Source organism: Xyrauchen texanus, chromosome 50 (assembly GCF_025860055.1).
Source record: "Xyrauchen texanus isolate HMW12.3.18 chromosome 50, RBS_HiC_50CHRs, whole genome shotgun sequence".
NCBI lineage: Eukaryota > Metazoa > Chordata > Actinopteri > Cypriniformes > Catostomidae > Xyrauchen > Xyrauchen texanus.
Window position 1 is genome coordinate 3,970,745 of NC_068325.1, and position 14,663 is coordinate 3,985,407.

Here is a 14,663-nt window from a genome sequence, read left to right on the forward strand (position 1 = left end):
AATTTGCCTTTCGTAAATTTGGCACATCATATTTACAACTTCAGAACTAAAGCAACACAATTCTAGAACATTTTGCCACAACTTTATTATATTGCATTCTATCAATTTAAATTTGTAATATCGAAATTAATCCATTTGAGTTGGTATTACATGCATACGTTTTGTGGTGTTAATGTAGCATTGATGAAACTGGGTAGGGGATTTCCATTTCCCAGGTTGCTTTGCATGGGACTTGACAGAGAGTGTAAATGTTAAAATAAAGTTTTATGTTATGTGTTTTTGGGCTAGATTAATATAAAGGGATGTACTTGTTAGTGTTTAATGTTTTGTTATGTTGAGAGTTCTAAAAGTTTCTCTATGTAAGAGTTTTGGGGGTTAACACTATGATGAAGAGTGTATGAGGACAGGTAGATTTACACATGAAATTGATTGCTCGCTTTGTTGAGCAAATCTCGTGTTAACCATAGCATAGTTACAGCATGCATCTAACATGCTAACATTAACTTTCACTATTTAGTCGATAAAGAAATCAAATAAATGTAATTAGTTACATTGACATGTTTACTTTCGTTGGTTTTACCCAATTCAGATAGGTTCCATTAACACAAAGTGTTTGTGTTGTGATTACGTTGTTCAGAAAACTCATTTCAAACACGATGAACCACTGTTCACAATTGAATCCAGTTCAGCTAAAGAGTTTTTTTGTTTTTGTTTTGAGTCTACATTAAACCACATTTATTATCAAGTTTTCATGAAGTTCCTATAATATTTTCAGGTTTATAAAGTTACTGTATTTATATGAGAATCACAAGTTACTGTTAGCCTCCCTGAAGCAGTTTACGAGTTCACCAAAGCTTAAAAATCAAAATAAATTACACAGTCTAGCACATTTCAACAGCATAGATGCAGCACTGTTCAGTTTATTGTTTGCATAATTCTATTTCAGCAAAGGCAATGATGTAGTATTTTTTTTGAAGCAGTGTTATTAATTTTGTGAAAGTTTAAATAAACTGAATTATCTAAAAGTTCACCTATATTCATACTTACTGTAGGTAACATTGAAGTTGTTTAAGTTATGGGGAGAACAGGTTAAAATCCATGCAGGAATGTTTTATTATGGAAAAAAATGGGAAGCGCTGTAATTGTATTTATTAAAACTGCTTAGTAACCTTCAATCTGAATTTTCTTTTCTTTCTGATGAAGGCAGTGGTTTGAAAAAGAATAAGACTTTACAGAAATCGCTGGCTCATTTATTTATTCCTTTTCTGTTTACATTATACAAAAGTGTGCTGGACAATAACCTTGTATCCATTAATAATAATATAGTGTGTTATATAACTTGGTCATAAATGTGCTTATTTAATTTGTGCACTACTAGAATAATGCAGAATCGTTTATAATTCATATTCATTTTACGTAATAACATTTCTTTGTTTAAATGCTACAATTCTAAAACTTTCAATGTATTTCCAATTTAAATAGGTTATGATATAAAAGTATACAAACAAAAAAACAGTTCTAGCAAACAAATATGCAATTACAGAACTTGTGTCAACATTTTCCAATCATATTCCATTTTATTCCATTTGCAAAGTGGCAATATGTATGCACAGGTTCAGTTATCATATACTGTATACTCAATATCTTTCATTTTTATATAGATTTATTTGGTTTATTTATAACAAAGATGCACGTAAATTGTACCAGTACACCCAAAAGACCACTATAGTGAAGAAACTCACTGTAAGAAAAACAACATACACGCCAAAAAGCAAGCGGTCAATAACTTGACCGAAATGCACCCACTCCTCTTCACTCTGATCGGTATTAAAATGTTTATCGACCTGCTGGCGGATGGACAGTAAGTCTTGACTGATCTTCCTCAGTTCTTGAAGAGAAGGAGAATTCTTCAGGCTTGTTTCATTCTGTGGGATTTCACTTACTGGTTCAGAATGATAGGTCTCCGTTTTGCGGTCTGCAGGTACAAGAAAACCTATTAAAATACATTTAATAGAGCACAGTGGCTCTCAACTGGTGGATTGTTACTCAGAAATGAGTAATCATTCTGTTTTAAAAGGGTCAACAAAATACAAATTAATCATACAATCATGTAAAGTTAGGATAGCGAAAATACTAGGCTTTTCAACTTTTAAAAGGGGAGGAGAAAATGCTTTTAAAGTAATATCTTTGTTGTTGGTGTCAAAGGCCATAAGCCAAATGATAAAGATGCCAAAACTATACAAGATCAAAAAACTACATTAAAAACTGGTTTGCTTGCAACGGCTTATTGTTTACATTGTTTACAACTGCAAACTCAATGGTTTCAGTGCATTATTGATTGCTGACAGCATGAAACCTTTGAATTTCACAAGATATTTAGAAACCAAAATGATCAGTTTTCCTATTCAGCTTATTTTATGTTAATGATTTTGACCATCATTGGACCCATGCAGATAATGGAAGTATTAATACATTTAAATGTTTGATTTTGATTTTCATCATTTTGTACGAAGATTAATTTTGATACAGTGTTGGGACATCACTTTATGTCCAGTATAATATCTGGATCCTTTAGCAAATACAGTTGGTTGAGCATATGTCCTTGCTCTTACCGCAAAGCAAGAGACTCACAGCATGTGGAGGCTCATGCTAATATCTGTGATCCCCACACAATTTACCACGTGCCCCATTGAGAGCGAGAACCACTAATCCCCACCACGAGGAGGTTACCCCATGTGACTCTACCCTCCCTAGCAACCGGGCCAATTTGGTTGCTTAGGAGAGCTGGCTGGAGTCACTCAGCATGCCCTGTATTCGAACTTGTAATTTCAGGTGTGGTAGTCATCAATACTCGCTGAGATACCCAGGGCCCCTCTGTTGTGAACTGTTAAAAACTCGATAATACCTGAGGAGGGGGAATCAAATTTTTCCGTATTTAGTTTGTAATAATTCTCAATTGTCAACTCCCGATCATTTATTTAATTTTATTATACAAGTAAACACACTAAATGTTTACTTACACAGTAAATACTGTCCTTGTGAATGCTCTACACACACCTGCTGCAGTTACCACAGCACCTCTTAATCTGTCTTTACGGGAGCTGTCTGAAAAAGTCCTAATACTCACCTTCACAGTTTTGATCACTGGGTTCCTTTCTTAAAAAAACAAGTCTGGCGAGATAGTTGAGGAAAAGAATCTTGACCCACATGAGGTAATGGCAGATAGTGACTGGAGCCACACAGAATATTAGTGATGACAATTGTCTCCAGAAGACTGGCAACCATCAATGCCAGGCAGAGAGAAAAAAAGGCATCTGGATGAAGATTAAATAAAAAAGGAACATGTCAAAAATCCACTGAAGCTTGGTGATGTTAATCGATCTTAAAGGAAAAATTCTATCTTTAATTAGTCATGCTCATCATGTTTATCCAAACCTGTATGGTTTTTATTTTCTTTTTCCTTTTTTTTTATGTGGTGCACAACATTTCTGAAGATCTTTTTGAAGAACAATTTTCATAAGCTCTATGAAGGACAAAAAGTGCCATAAAAGTGGTCAATATAGTCTCACGTACATTATTAAAAGTATGATAGCTTTTCATGAGGAACAGACTGAAATGTATAAGATATGCACTAAAAATGTTCCCTTCTGCTAAAACTCTGAAATCTCATTCACAATCACGTTCAGCTTCAAAAACTGGTTTACCAATGTTTGACATCATTGACTACAAATGCCAATTATGAATGCGACGCACCATACGTGAGATGAGGAATGGGATTTGAGAGTTGGGGACAGAAGGAAAGATAAATGTATAAATAACGAAATTTCAGTGTGTTCCTCTAACAATGCTATTGTATGGCTTTAGAAGACATGTATTTAGAATAACAGGAATATAGTGCTCAAGTTATATACTACTTTAATGATACTTTCACAGCCTTTTTTGCTTGACAGACATGGTCGCTATAAAAGTTCATTGTACAGAAAAGAGCTGCATGAAGATTTTTTTAAAACAATTGTGTTCCATAGAAAAAAATAACAGGGTATAGGTTTGGAACAACATAGGGTTAAGGTAATTACGATGAAGGAGACAAAGAAACAAGTGCTTGAAAGCTACAGAGAAGTTTCTATACAGACTTATGAGAGGTATGGTGTTTCCTGTGACGGGCAGCAGATCATTCATTAGTAGCAGGAACACAGTGTATCCCAGGATGAGGGTCATCTTGAAGGCAGAACGGTCCACATTCTTAGGTGGCAGAAGAAAGCTGAACAGATCAACAGTAATGAGGAAGCAGCTGGGAATCAGGAGATTCACAATGTACAGAGTGGCCCGACGCCTGAGGACGATCTAATGCACGACAAAATCAATTGAACCCATTTTCATTACACTGACATTGAATAAAATAAAATTTTATTTGTATTATTTAAAAGAATAGTTCACCCAAAAATGCTGTCATGAGAGACCCCTATTGTGATCTGATTGGCTTTTTGATTGGCTGATTGTTCATTCTGTCAATGTGATATTGCCTACCTCTCATTCTTACAGCAGGTCCACACATTGCCATGAATGGGACAAACTTATTGCAAAGTAAACGACTAACCGACTTGGACAACCCCACGTTTGGTTATGTCGGAATCAAAATGAATTTGAGACGACTTGAAACAAAGATGAAATGTCTGTGAGTGAGCCGGTTTTTAGTGAGAACTTCAGTTAAATAAAAGTTGCACCTCTCTGCCATAAGGACACCTGTGGTACATTTTTTTTCTCTCTCCTTTTCTCCCCAATTTGGAATACCCAATATGCTCTAAGTCCTCATGGTGGCATAGTAACTCACCTCAATCTGGGTGGCAGAGGACAAACATCAGTTTCCTCCACATCCGAGGCCATCAATCCATGCATATTATCATGTGGCTTGTTGAGCACGTTACTGCGGGGACCTAGAGCGTATGGAGGCTTCACGCTATTCTCCACAGCATCCACGCACCACAGGACCCAGAGCGAGAACCACATTATGGTGACCATGAGGTTAACCTGGCTTGCATCTACCCACCCTAGCAACCGGGACAATTGATTGTTTAGGAAACCTGATTGGAGTCACTCAGCATGCCCTGGATTCCAACTTGCGACTCCAGGTGTGGTAGTCAGCAGCTTTACTTCCTGAGCTACCCAGGCCCCGATGACTATTGATTTGAAAAAAGGCCCATCCATTTTCCACAGCTTTTTGGGGTCCAGGTCGCAGTGGCAGCAGTATAAGTACTGCAGGTCATGCATTCTTTTCCCCCGGCCACATCCTCCAGTTCCTTTTGGGGACCCAAGGTGTTTCCAGGCCAGCCGAGAAATATAATCTCTCCAGCATGTTCTGGGTCTACCCCGGGTTTTCCTGCCAGTTGGACATGGCCTCTATAGGAAGGTGTCCAGGAGGCATCCTGACCAGATGGCTGACAAACCTTAACTAGCTCATTTCAAAGTGGAGAAGCAACAGCACTACTTCGAGCATCTCTCAGATGTCAGAGCTTCGCACACTATACCTTAGGGTGAGCCCAGTCACCCTGCGAAAAAGCTAATTTCAGCCAATTGTATCCGTGTTCTTATTCTTTCGGTCACTAACCAAAGCTCATGACCATAGATGAGGGATGGAACATAGATCTACCACTGGCCTCTGGTACAACAACCGCAATACTGCAGCCACTGCACAGATACTTAAAATGCACCACTTGGGGAAGCAATTCACTTCCTTACTTGAGAGGACAATCCACCTTTTCCAAAAAAGAACCATGTCCTCAGATTTGGAAATGCTGACTCTCATCACAACCTCTTCACACTTTTCCGCAAACCACCCCAGTGCACACTGGAGGTCACAGCTTGACGATGCCATCAGGAAAACATTATCCACAAATAGAGGAAATGCAACCCTTTGGCTCCCATAGTGGACACACTCTGATCCTTGGCTGCAGCTTGAAATCTGTTCCATAAATACCACAAATAGGATAGGTAAAAAGGGACAGCCTTGGCATAGTCCAAAACCCAGTGGGAACAAGCTTGACTTACTGCCGAGAATGCAGATGCAGCTCTCGCACTGGTTTAGCAGGGACCGAAATGCACGCATTAGCAGCCCTGGTACCCTATACTCCCAACAAGACAACCTTGGGGAATAAACCTAACAGTAATAAACCTTCTACAAATGCTCAAAACACATATAGACTGGAGAGCAAACTCCCATGCCCCCTCTAGGATTTTTACTAGGGTAGAGAGCTTAAATATATATCATTAATATATGCTAATTAGATTAAATAGAGCTTCATTGGAGTGGAAAATTACAAGTGAATATCAATTTTAAACACTTTATTTTACCTATTGGAGCTTGACAGATATGGTGATTATGAACTTGGTAGGACAAGAGTTGATCATTTTGTGTTTCATGGAACAGCATGGGTGAGCCATACCTTTAACAAGTAATAAAATACTCAAGTCATTCAAATTAAATTTTAATAGTGGTATAATGGAAATACATGGTAAATAAGTGTATCCCATGAGTTATGAGGTGCCTGAAGAGGTGTCTCTGGTTTTTCAGCTAGCATGTCGACTAGCTCCCATTCTCCTTTTGTTGTCATGATGTTTAGAGAATTTTGGAGTGTGTTCTTCACTGGTTCTTGAAAGTATAACTGAATATCATTCACTAAAGAGAATAAAAATTAAACTAGGAATAAGGGTTCTACAAAAGTTCTTGTTATACAGTAGATGAAAATTTCCCTTTCAGTCAGGCTTACTTACCAGTGTGCTGGTACGAATTGAAAGTGAAAGTGCAGTTCTGAATATCGAATGGAAAGGTGTAGATGTCCAGATTACAAGAACTGATCACATGAAATGGAAAACCATCCATAACCTGACCGTCATGATAGACGTAGATGTAATTTGTGTCCGGGGCTCTATTTTCATCCATGCTTGACAGAAAAAAGAGATGAATGTTAGGAATGTTTGTTTTTTTTGGGAGTTTTCACATGTTATACATTGTTTTAATTAAAGTGTTGAAAGCAGCAAGCTTAAAAGTCAGTTCTTTCATTCATAGAATGAAAATAAGATAGAATAATGTGATTTAATTAGTATTCATAGGCCTTTACGTAAAGTGTGGTTCTAGCACACATGTATTTTGTACGTTTTGGATAGACACTAAAATGTACAATATCAATCTCGCAAGGGTTCTTGCTATTTCAATTCCAATCAGTCATTTGAGAATTTGAAAAGAGTGTCTGTCAAGTTTTGCATATGTAAATGCCTCACATTTCAGATGTTGTCAATGTGTTGATATTGAATGTTTCAGCATATGTCCAAACGTATGAAAATAGTGCATGTGAGATAACCCTGGAAGACATATAGACCTACTATATACTGTATAATAACATAGATGGATGATTTACAGTGTGTTCTCATTATGTTTAAACTAAATTAAAATATATACTTTTCAACTTACAATTCATTAATGACAATATCAGGCATCCACAGCTTTTTTCTTGGCAGTGAAATTCTGTCTGTTCCACATTCAACAGGATCCCAGCTCAAACCTTCAATATTCCAAAACTACAAAACACAAAGTACCATTTTGAAATGTGAAGTGTCTAATTTCTACACCACTAGCTGCACCAAATAGGATTGCAGTCTTGTTTTTCAAGTGACTGAGCTAGGCTGGACATAGCATCTCTGACTCAGTCAATGGTGTGAGTTTGGGGCAGGGCAAGTTTGCCAGTTTGTACAAACAATGGGAGACTGGGGAGTATTTGGAAACTGAGTATTTATGCAATTATGGTGGGTGTTGCAGAAATTACACACAGAATGAATTTTATTTTGATTGCATAAAAGTTCATAATATCACTCTTGTTGAAAGAGGCCAATGGTCAGTTGCAGTAGGACTTACCAAAGACACCCAAAGGAAAGTGTTGAGTACCTGAGCTTTTTCATCCTGAAAGAGAAAACAATAAGAATGCAGAAGGTGATCAAGCCCATTTTGCTCATGCACGTGTCAATTATGGGGACAATTTTAAATTCTAGACCTAAAGCCCAGGGTATATTTCCATTTTGACCTGAACTTTCAGTGTCTATGTACAGTCGAACGCAAGCCTGTCAAAGTATACTCCATGTAACTGATCACGCATTCACAGGCAGTTGGCACATGCATGCTATGACTGCCATGAGACACCGGACTTTCTCTTCAGGAGTTTAGACCCATAAAGATGTTGTAACGAGTTTCCACTGAGGAAGGGACGGAAACAGCAACAGGATTCAGGTAAGGTTGTTTTTAATTCACACACTAATTCACACACTACTACAACACACTAGCTTCTTGGCCTTCATGTCGGGCTCTCCACTGGGCTCTGTTGCTGCTGCTTTTTATGCCGCTCCCCTCAAGCTACTGCAATTAGAGACAGGTGTTAGACATAATTTAGCTCAGGTGTGAGCGCCCTTACCGCTTTTCTCTCCCAGACGGGCGCTTGACCATGACCCCGCTGCCACAGATGTCTTTATGTTCCTTCAGACTCTAGTGTACAAATGCAGGTCTCTCCAGACCTCCTCACTCACACATTCTTGACATGCGGTTCCACTGTTGCCGTTTTTACCTTTCTCTCCTGATGTTTAGCAGCAATAACATCTTCCTAATAATTCTTCGTGACAGCAATGACACAAATGTAATTGCTACCACCTTGTGGACCCACTAATTAGTGCAAACAGCTCCAGCCGCATGTGCATTCTGCTCGTTCAAAGATGTGTGATAAGAAAAATCGGGCTATGCACTTTAATGCTGACGCACTCTGCTGATGACGAAATTTGCGTCATGCATCCTGTACAAGGACGCTCAATGTTTGCGTCTAACCAAAGCATACTTTGGGCTTAAATCCAATTGTAGCCACAGATGTCACTTTATTAAAAATGTATCAATAACATTTTAAAATCCTATTCACAATTTAGTTGAACAGCAAAAACAATAAAAGTGGGAATTTTGGTTGCATTTCAAATATGGCTTATCATTTTGTGTGTTTGATAAAAAAACATTTAGTCCATTATTGGTTTTTGGAAGCGCGGAAAAAGGTGCACATGTAGCTTTTCAGACCACAACAATGGTGCTAGGTTCCAAATGTTACCATGTTGATTTTGTGTGGCCATAATTGACCACTGAAAAGATTCTTCCCCCTACAATTCCTGTGCTCTGGTGTTGGACTAACCATGTGTTAACAATACCCAATCTTCTTCTCCCTTCAACTCACCCCGACTCTATATAGGGCGTTGCGCAGCACCTCATCATTTCTTTTTGAAAATGTTGTGTTTGAAAATTGTGCTTGTGCTAACTTTCTTTTAAGTAAGTACCACTTGGTTTGATATTTTGATAAACACTGCAAACAGATTTATGCATTTTAGTTGTGGCTTAATATTCAAATACATGTATGTATATTAATAAGGAACTTACCACACCTAAAATCCCATACATAGTGAAGCTCAGACTTATGTTGGTGGGAGTTTTAAGGTTGAAAACCGGCCTCACTTCAGTTTTTCCAAAAACACTCGCTCTCAGGGATGTTAAGAGAGCCTCTGTGGTGGATTCGGAGCAGTTAATGGTCTCTACAGATTTTATTAATAGAGCTGAGAAATAATAATAATAATACACAAAAGAATATATTTAGAGGAGGTCACAAAAAGAAGAATTCTATGCTTGTCTATGGCGTTGTCAGTATGTGGTTTAAAATGACTAACGTGTTGATGAATAGGAATTTATGATTTTTTAAGAATAATCTTTTTGCTGTTTTCATATGAAATTCAAATTCACATAAAAAATTGGATCTAACATTAATTATGAGTTAACAAATGTTAAAAGAGTTACTGAACATGAAACTACAGAATCAGTTATATGAAATGATCCATATATTTAAACATACAGTGTGGTCCAAAAGTCTGACACTACTGTAGTAAAAATGCTTCTATTTAGCATTTTTCTATTTTAATATACAATTAAAATATATTTAATTTGCTTTTGTATTGAAAATCTAATTAAGACTTACACTGCATGATGAGACAGTAGGTAAAAATCTGGACCTGCAGAAAACTGGCAGAGAATCCAGCAACCTGTAAGGTGAATTTTATGAGAATTTTATTCAATGTGCATTTGTACACTTAAGGAGCTTTTCCTGCCTGATATGATCCTTAAAAGCACTTTAAAAGGAGTAAAATAATGTAGTCAGATTAATTTAATCAAATGTAATAATATTTTTGATTTAGGGTTAGGTTGACCAGTTAATTTAGATTTTACCAAATTAAGTAAACTGATAAAGAAAAAACAAATATATAGTGCACTTTAAGAGACATGTAATTCAGTTACAGCATTTGTTAATTTTTATAAGGCGTCTTTCACTACTATGTACTTAAGCATTTAATACAATGCGCTTATCATGTACATATGTGTTGTGGCATTGTACTTTCATATAAAGTACCTGCATTTAATTACATCTGTAGTTATACTGTTAACCTTACCCCTAACCCTAAATCCAACCCTTCCCCAGCTATTGCCCTAAACCCTAACGCATACCCAGGGTTGGGGATTAACAGAATACATGTAACGGGAATACGTATTTAAAATACTAAATATAATTAACTGTATTTTAATTACCAATTATTTAAATTGTTACAATTTGTAAAATTGTAAAACAAATTGTGCAGTGTCCCTAGAATGAGGTTTAGTTACCCTTTCCAAGGTTTGAACTAGATCAACTAATAATGAAAAAACAAACAAAACAAAAACAAACAAACATTAAAAACTTTATAGCCCAGTCTCTTGTGAATTAATCACCATAATAATTAAATCATTGAAAATTATGTAGTTTTTCATGTTATCAAATAAATAGATATTAAACAGCACTACTATGTTTAAAACTATTTTTCCATTACTATTTGATGACTGTCTTACCTGTGGTCTTGAATTCAATACTACAGCCATCTCCTTCTTAACAATATGGACACTGGTTGATAGTGCCTTGATGATGAGTATCAGATCAAACTATATACCACAGACAACTGATTTGCTTAGACAAACTAGATCCAACAGAGATTTTTCACTATACACTTTCTTTGTTTCATAATCTCAGAAGACAAAAGCAACATGCAAAGCAGACTATATCTACTGCAAAACCCACAGTAAAAATATGGTGGTTTCTGTGGTAAGTTGCTGTTTTCCATATACATTTTTATCAAACCTGATGTGTGCTTTTTAATGTTAATATTCTTCCTCCCATTCCAGTTTTATTTGCAGAGTCAAAATCATTTGTAGATAGATTTCACCTAGAAGTGTAACACTGTAGCTCTATTAAAAAAATCCTTTGCTTGTTTGAGCACCCCATACAGCCCAACACAGCAATTTTGGCTCAACTAATAGCATGGCAGGGTCTTGATGTTCAAAAGTCTATGGGAATCATCCACGTAACCGTATCCATGTATTTGTGCGTAAAACCTGTGTGCCAATGTGCTAACAAAGTGACCCATAAAATCTTACAGTATTTCAGAGACAGATTAGCTGAGGTTGAGCACTTGTATTTGGGTGAAATTGGAACACCCAATATGGCGGGTGAAGAAAGGAAGTCTTGCCTTACAGACATCACCATAGATTAACTCGAGAACATGCACAGCCATTAGCTGGAACAGAGCATTTTTTGGGGGGGGGACTTCTGAGTTTTAAGAAGCACAATGTATGACACCTCTTTTTTCAGATGTGTCTTTGATCATAATCTTGACCAACCATTTTGGACATTTCAGTTGTTCCCCTTTCAAATAGATAGAAGCTGTACTTGTATGACGAATTTATACATTGAAAATAGCTGCCGGGAGCGTTCCCAAGATGGCCATCTAGTGGACTGACCTGCCTTGAAAGTGACATGTGTTCCTTATGCGACTTTCAAATGTAGTCATAAATGTCATAATTATGAGTTACGAGCACATAAATGACCAAGCAAATACATATTTACAAATGGGAAACTTGAAATTCTAGATGATACCTGAGTTACGACAATGGAAGGGGCTTATCGATATGAAAGATGATCAAAAGCAATGATTTTGCTAAATTATTTCAATTTCAGTGTTTCATTTCAATAATATTAATTTGTTTTATATGACAGATCTTACAGTCAACTAATGTAACTTAGTCCAGCTCCTGGCCTTCACATGTGGCTCAACCTATGAGTCTGGCGGAACTGTTTCCACAGACAGGAAAAGGGGTGAAAGGTAAGTCCTGGCACCTCAAAACCAGTTGCTTCTAGCAGATGGGGCTCGTAAGCCTTGGATGGCAGCTCATCTAGGAGAAGGTAAAATCTGATTTCAAACCTCTGCTGCCTTGCAGCTAAAACTACTCATGGGAAAGGCTTCGGGAGTAAACCCAGAGGAAAAATCCAGAGTCCATAAGGCAGCCCAACTTCGCTCTGGCAACCTGTGACAACACCAATGCCAAGCTCTATTGGCTCTGGCCTTTCCCTTGGACCATACCAGTGGAGTGGAGAGGGGGGACTTGGTGCATGGGCAACATCTTGTCTTCCATATACCACTGCCCAGGCTTGTGCCCTGGGGAAGACACTCCAGCTTTGCCTGATCATGATGGCAAAACATGGGAGACAGCAGTTACTTGATAAGCCTAGCTATCTCTGATGGTGGGAGAGGCTGTTGAGACTCACTGGACAGCTACACCCACCATAAGCTGGGCAACCCCCATCCAAACAGCTGCCATCCTGCCACTGTCAAAGTGCTTCACAGGGTGCGTGGAGCTTAGGGCTTAACAGCAGACTGCAAACCCGGCACCAGACAAGACAAATAAAAGAAAGAGACCAGCACTCAGGCTGCTGGAACATAAGGACAATGACCTCCTGTCTGACCATGAACCTTTAGGAGATGGAAAACACATGCAAGACACCAGTGATTAACAAATGAGCAGCTGAGATTGCCAGTATGCATTGCTACACTCCAGGAGACCCGCTTGGCGAATCTGGTACTCTGTTTAAAAAATACCAAACTTTTTTTTGGTGGGGAAAAGGTGCAGAGGAAGTCAGAAAACATGGAGTTGCCTTTGCAATGAAGAATTTGCTGTTGAAGATTATATAGCCTGGTGAGAAGGGAACTGAAAGGATATCATTTCTCAGACTTCGCACTACAGATGGTCTGTCAATCTAGTCACCGCATATGCCCTACCCTCTACTCATCACAGGAGGCAAAGGATGAGTTCTACAAGGAACTGCAAGCAGTCGTTCATTGTATCAAGCAAAAAACATTTACTGCTGCTTGGGTGCTGATCATGACTCATGGTCCCAGTGCTTGGGAAACCACAGTATCTGCAGCATTAATGAAAACAGACAATGCTTGCTTGTGCTGTGCATACTCTGCGCATACTCATCACCAACCCTTTCATCCAGAAAAATCCCCAGCACAAAGTATCCTGGAGGTATTCCCATTCAAAACAATTGCATCAACTGAACCTGATCATTACAAGACACCATTGTGTGTGTCTTGGTGTTAAGTGAACAGACTGAGTCACAAACAACGAGGTCCGTGACCAGGCCAAGATATCTACACTTTTTGCACTTCTGTGCCAACATCGACTGTGTTCGCTGGCCCATGTTCACTGCAGGCAGGATGGAAGGATCTCAAAGGACATACTTTACGGGGAACTGGCACCTGGAAAATGAACAAAAGGGTTGCCCCACCTCCGCTTCAAGGATGTCTGCGAGGGTGAAAAACCTGCTAGGTGGAAGGGAAATCTTCCACCACCACCTGAAGGCAATACTTTATCTGTGCCAACTGCCAAAGAGACTGCCACTCTTGTGTGGGACTGTATAGCCACTCATAGCTGTCTCAGTGCCAAGAGATCCTGAACTGTAGGGTGCATTTCCATGGACTCTCGAGACCTGAGTGTGCAAACAACAACAATCTAATTATTGTCAGATATGATCAGAATGATCTGAACTTACCACATCTAAAACTTCAAATAGAGTAAAGCTCAGACTGATGTTGATGATAGTTTTTAAGTTAAAAACTGGCCTGGCCTCCATTCAGTTTTGTTAAATATGCTCTCTTTCAGCACACTTAAGAGGGCATGTAGTGGGTTCCGTAAGAAAAAATGACATTCAATAATATAATGAGTGGTGATTTTATGGTTGTCTACAGCATTGTCAAAATATGGTTGTCTAAATTGTACAAATGTAAATGAACATAAAGATTGTTAAGCTGTTTGTTTCCTAAATTTCAAATGCAAGTTAAATTGTGTATAATTTCAAAACATTTTCATTAATAGAAGTAAAATATAATTACATGCTTTACTGATTTTTTGTTGTTAATTAAAGGACATGAAACGTTGAGTGTTTTACTTTCAAGAGTTTTTCAAACATATTACTGTAATATGTAGAATTGCTAGTATCTTAACTAAATTTTTAAGTAGCTTTGATCCTAATTGGCCCAGTTTTCTTCAATTGGTAAAATGTAAAACAAGGTTAGCGTATAGTGAAATATAAGAACCTCTTATTATTCTCATACTGTAAACGTTGGTAGTTCACTTCAGATGCTGGCTCTGCGATTGGCAATAATAAATATGTTTGACAGGACAGTTTTACTGTCTACATTCTACTTGTCATCACCCTTTATGGTTTAATATTAAA

At 37.9% G+C, this 14,663-nt stretch overlaps 1 protein-coding gene across 1 annotated transcript; it reads right to left on the reverse strand.

Annotated features, from left to right (window-relative positions):
• Window positions 1-1,827: 1,827 nt before the first annotated feature.
• Window positions 1,828-10,977, reverse strand: LOC127641480 (5-hydroxytryptamine receptor 3E-like). Its single transcript, XM_052124508.1, has 10 exons — window positions 10,943-10,977; window positions 10,041-10,104; window positions 9,452-9,624; window positions 7,907-7,951; window positions 7,466-7,572; window positions 6,769-6,938; window positions 6,507-6,673; window positions 4,134-4,344; window positions 3,128-3,314; window positions 1,828-1,975 (listed from the first exon to the last, which is right to left on the reverse strand). Exons 1-9 carry the CDS (start codon window positions 10,970-10,972, stop codon window positions 3,142-3,144), a joined length of 1,140 nt encoding a protein of 379 aa, XP_051980468.1. The 5' UTR covers window positions 10,973-10,977; the 3' UTR covers window positions 1,828-1,975; window positions 3,128-3,141.
• Window positions 10,978-14,663: the final 3,686 nt, after the last annotated feature.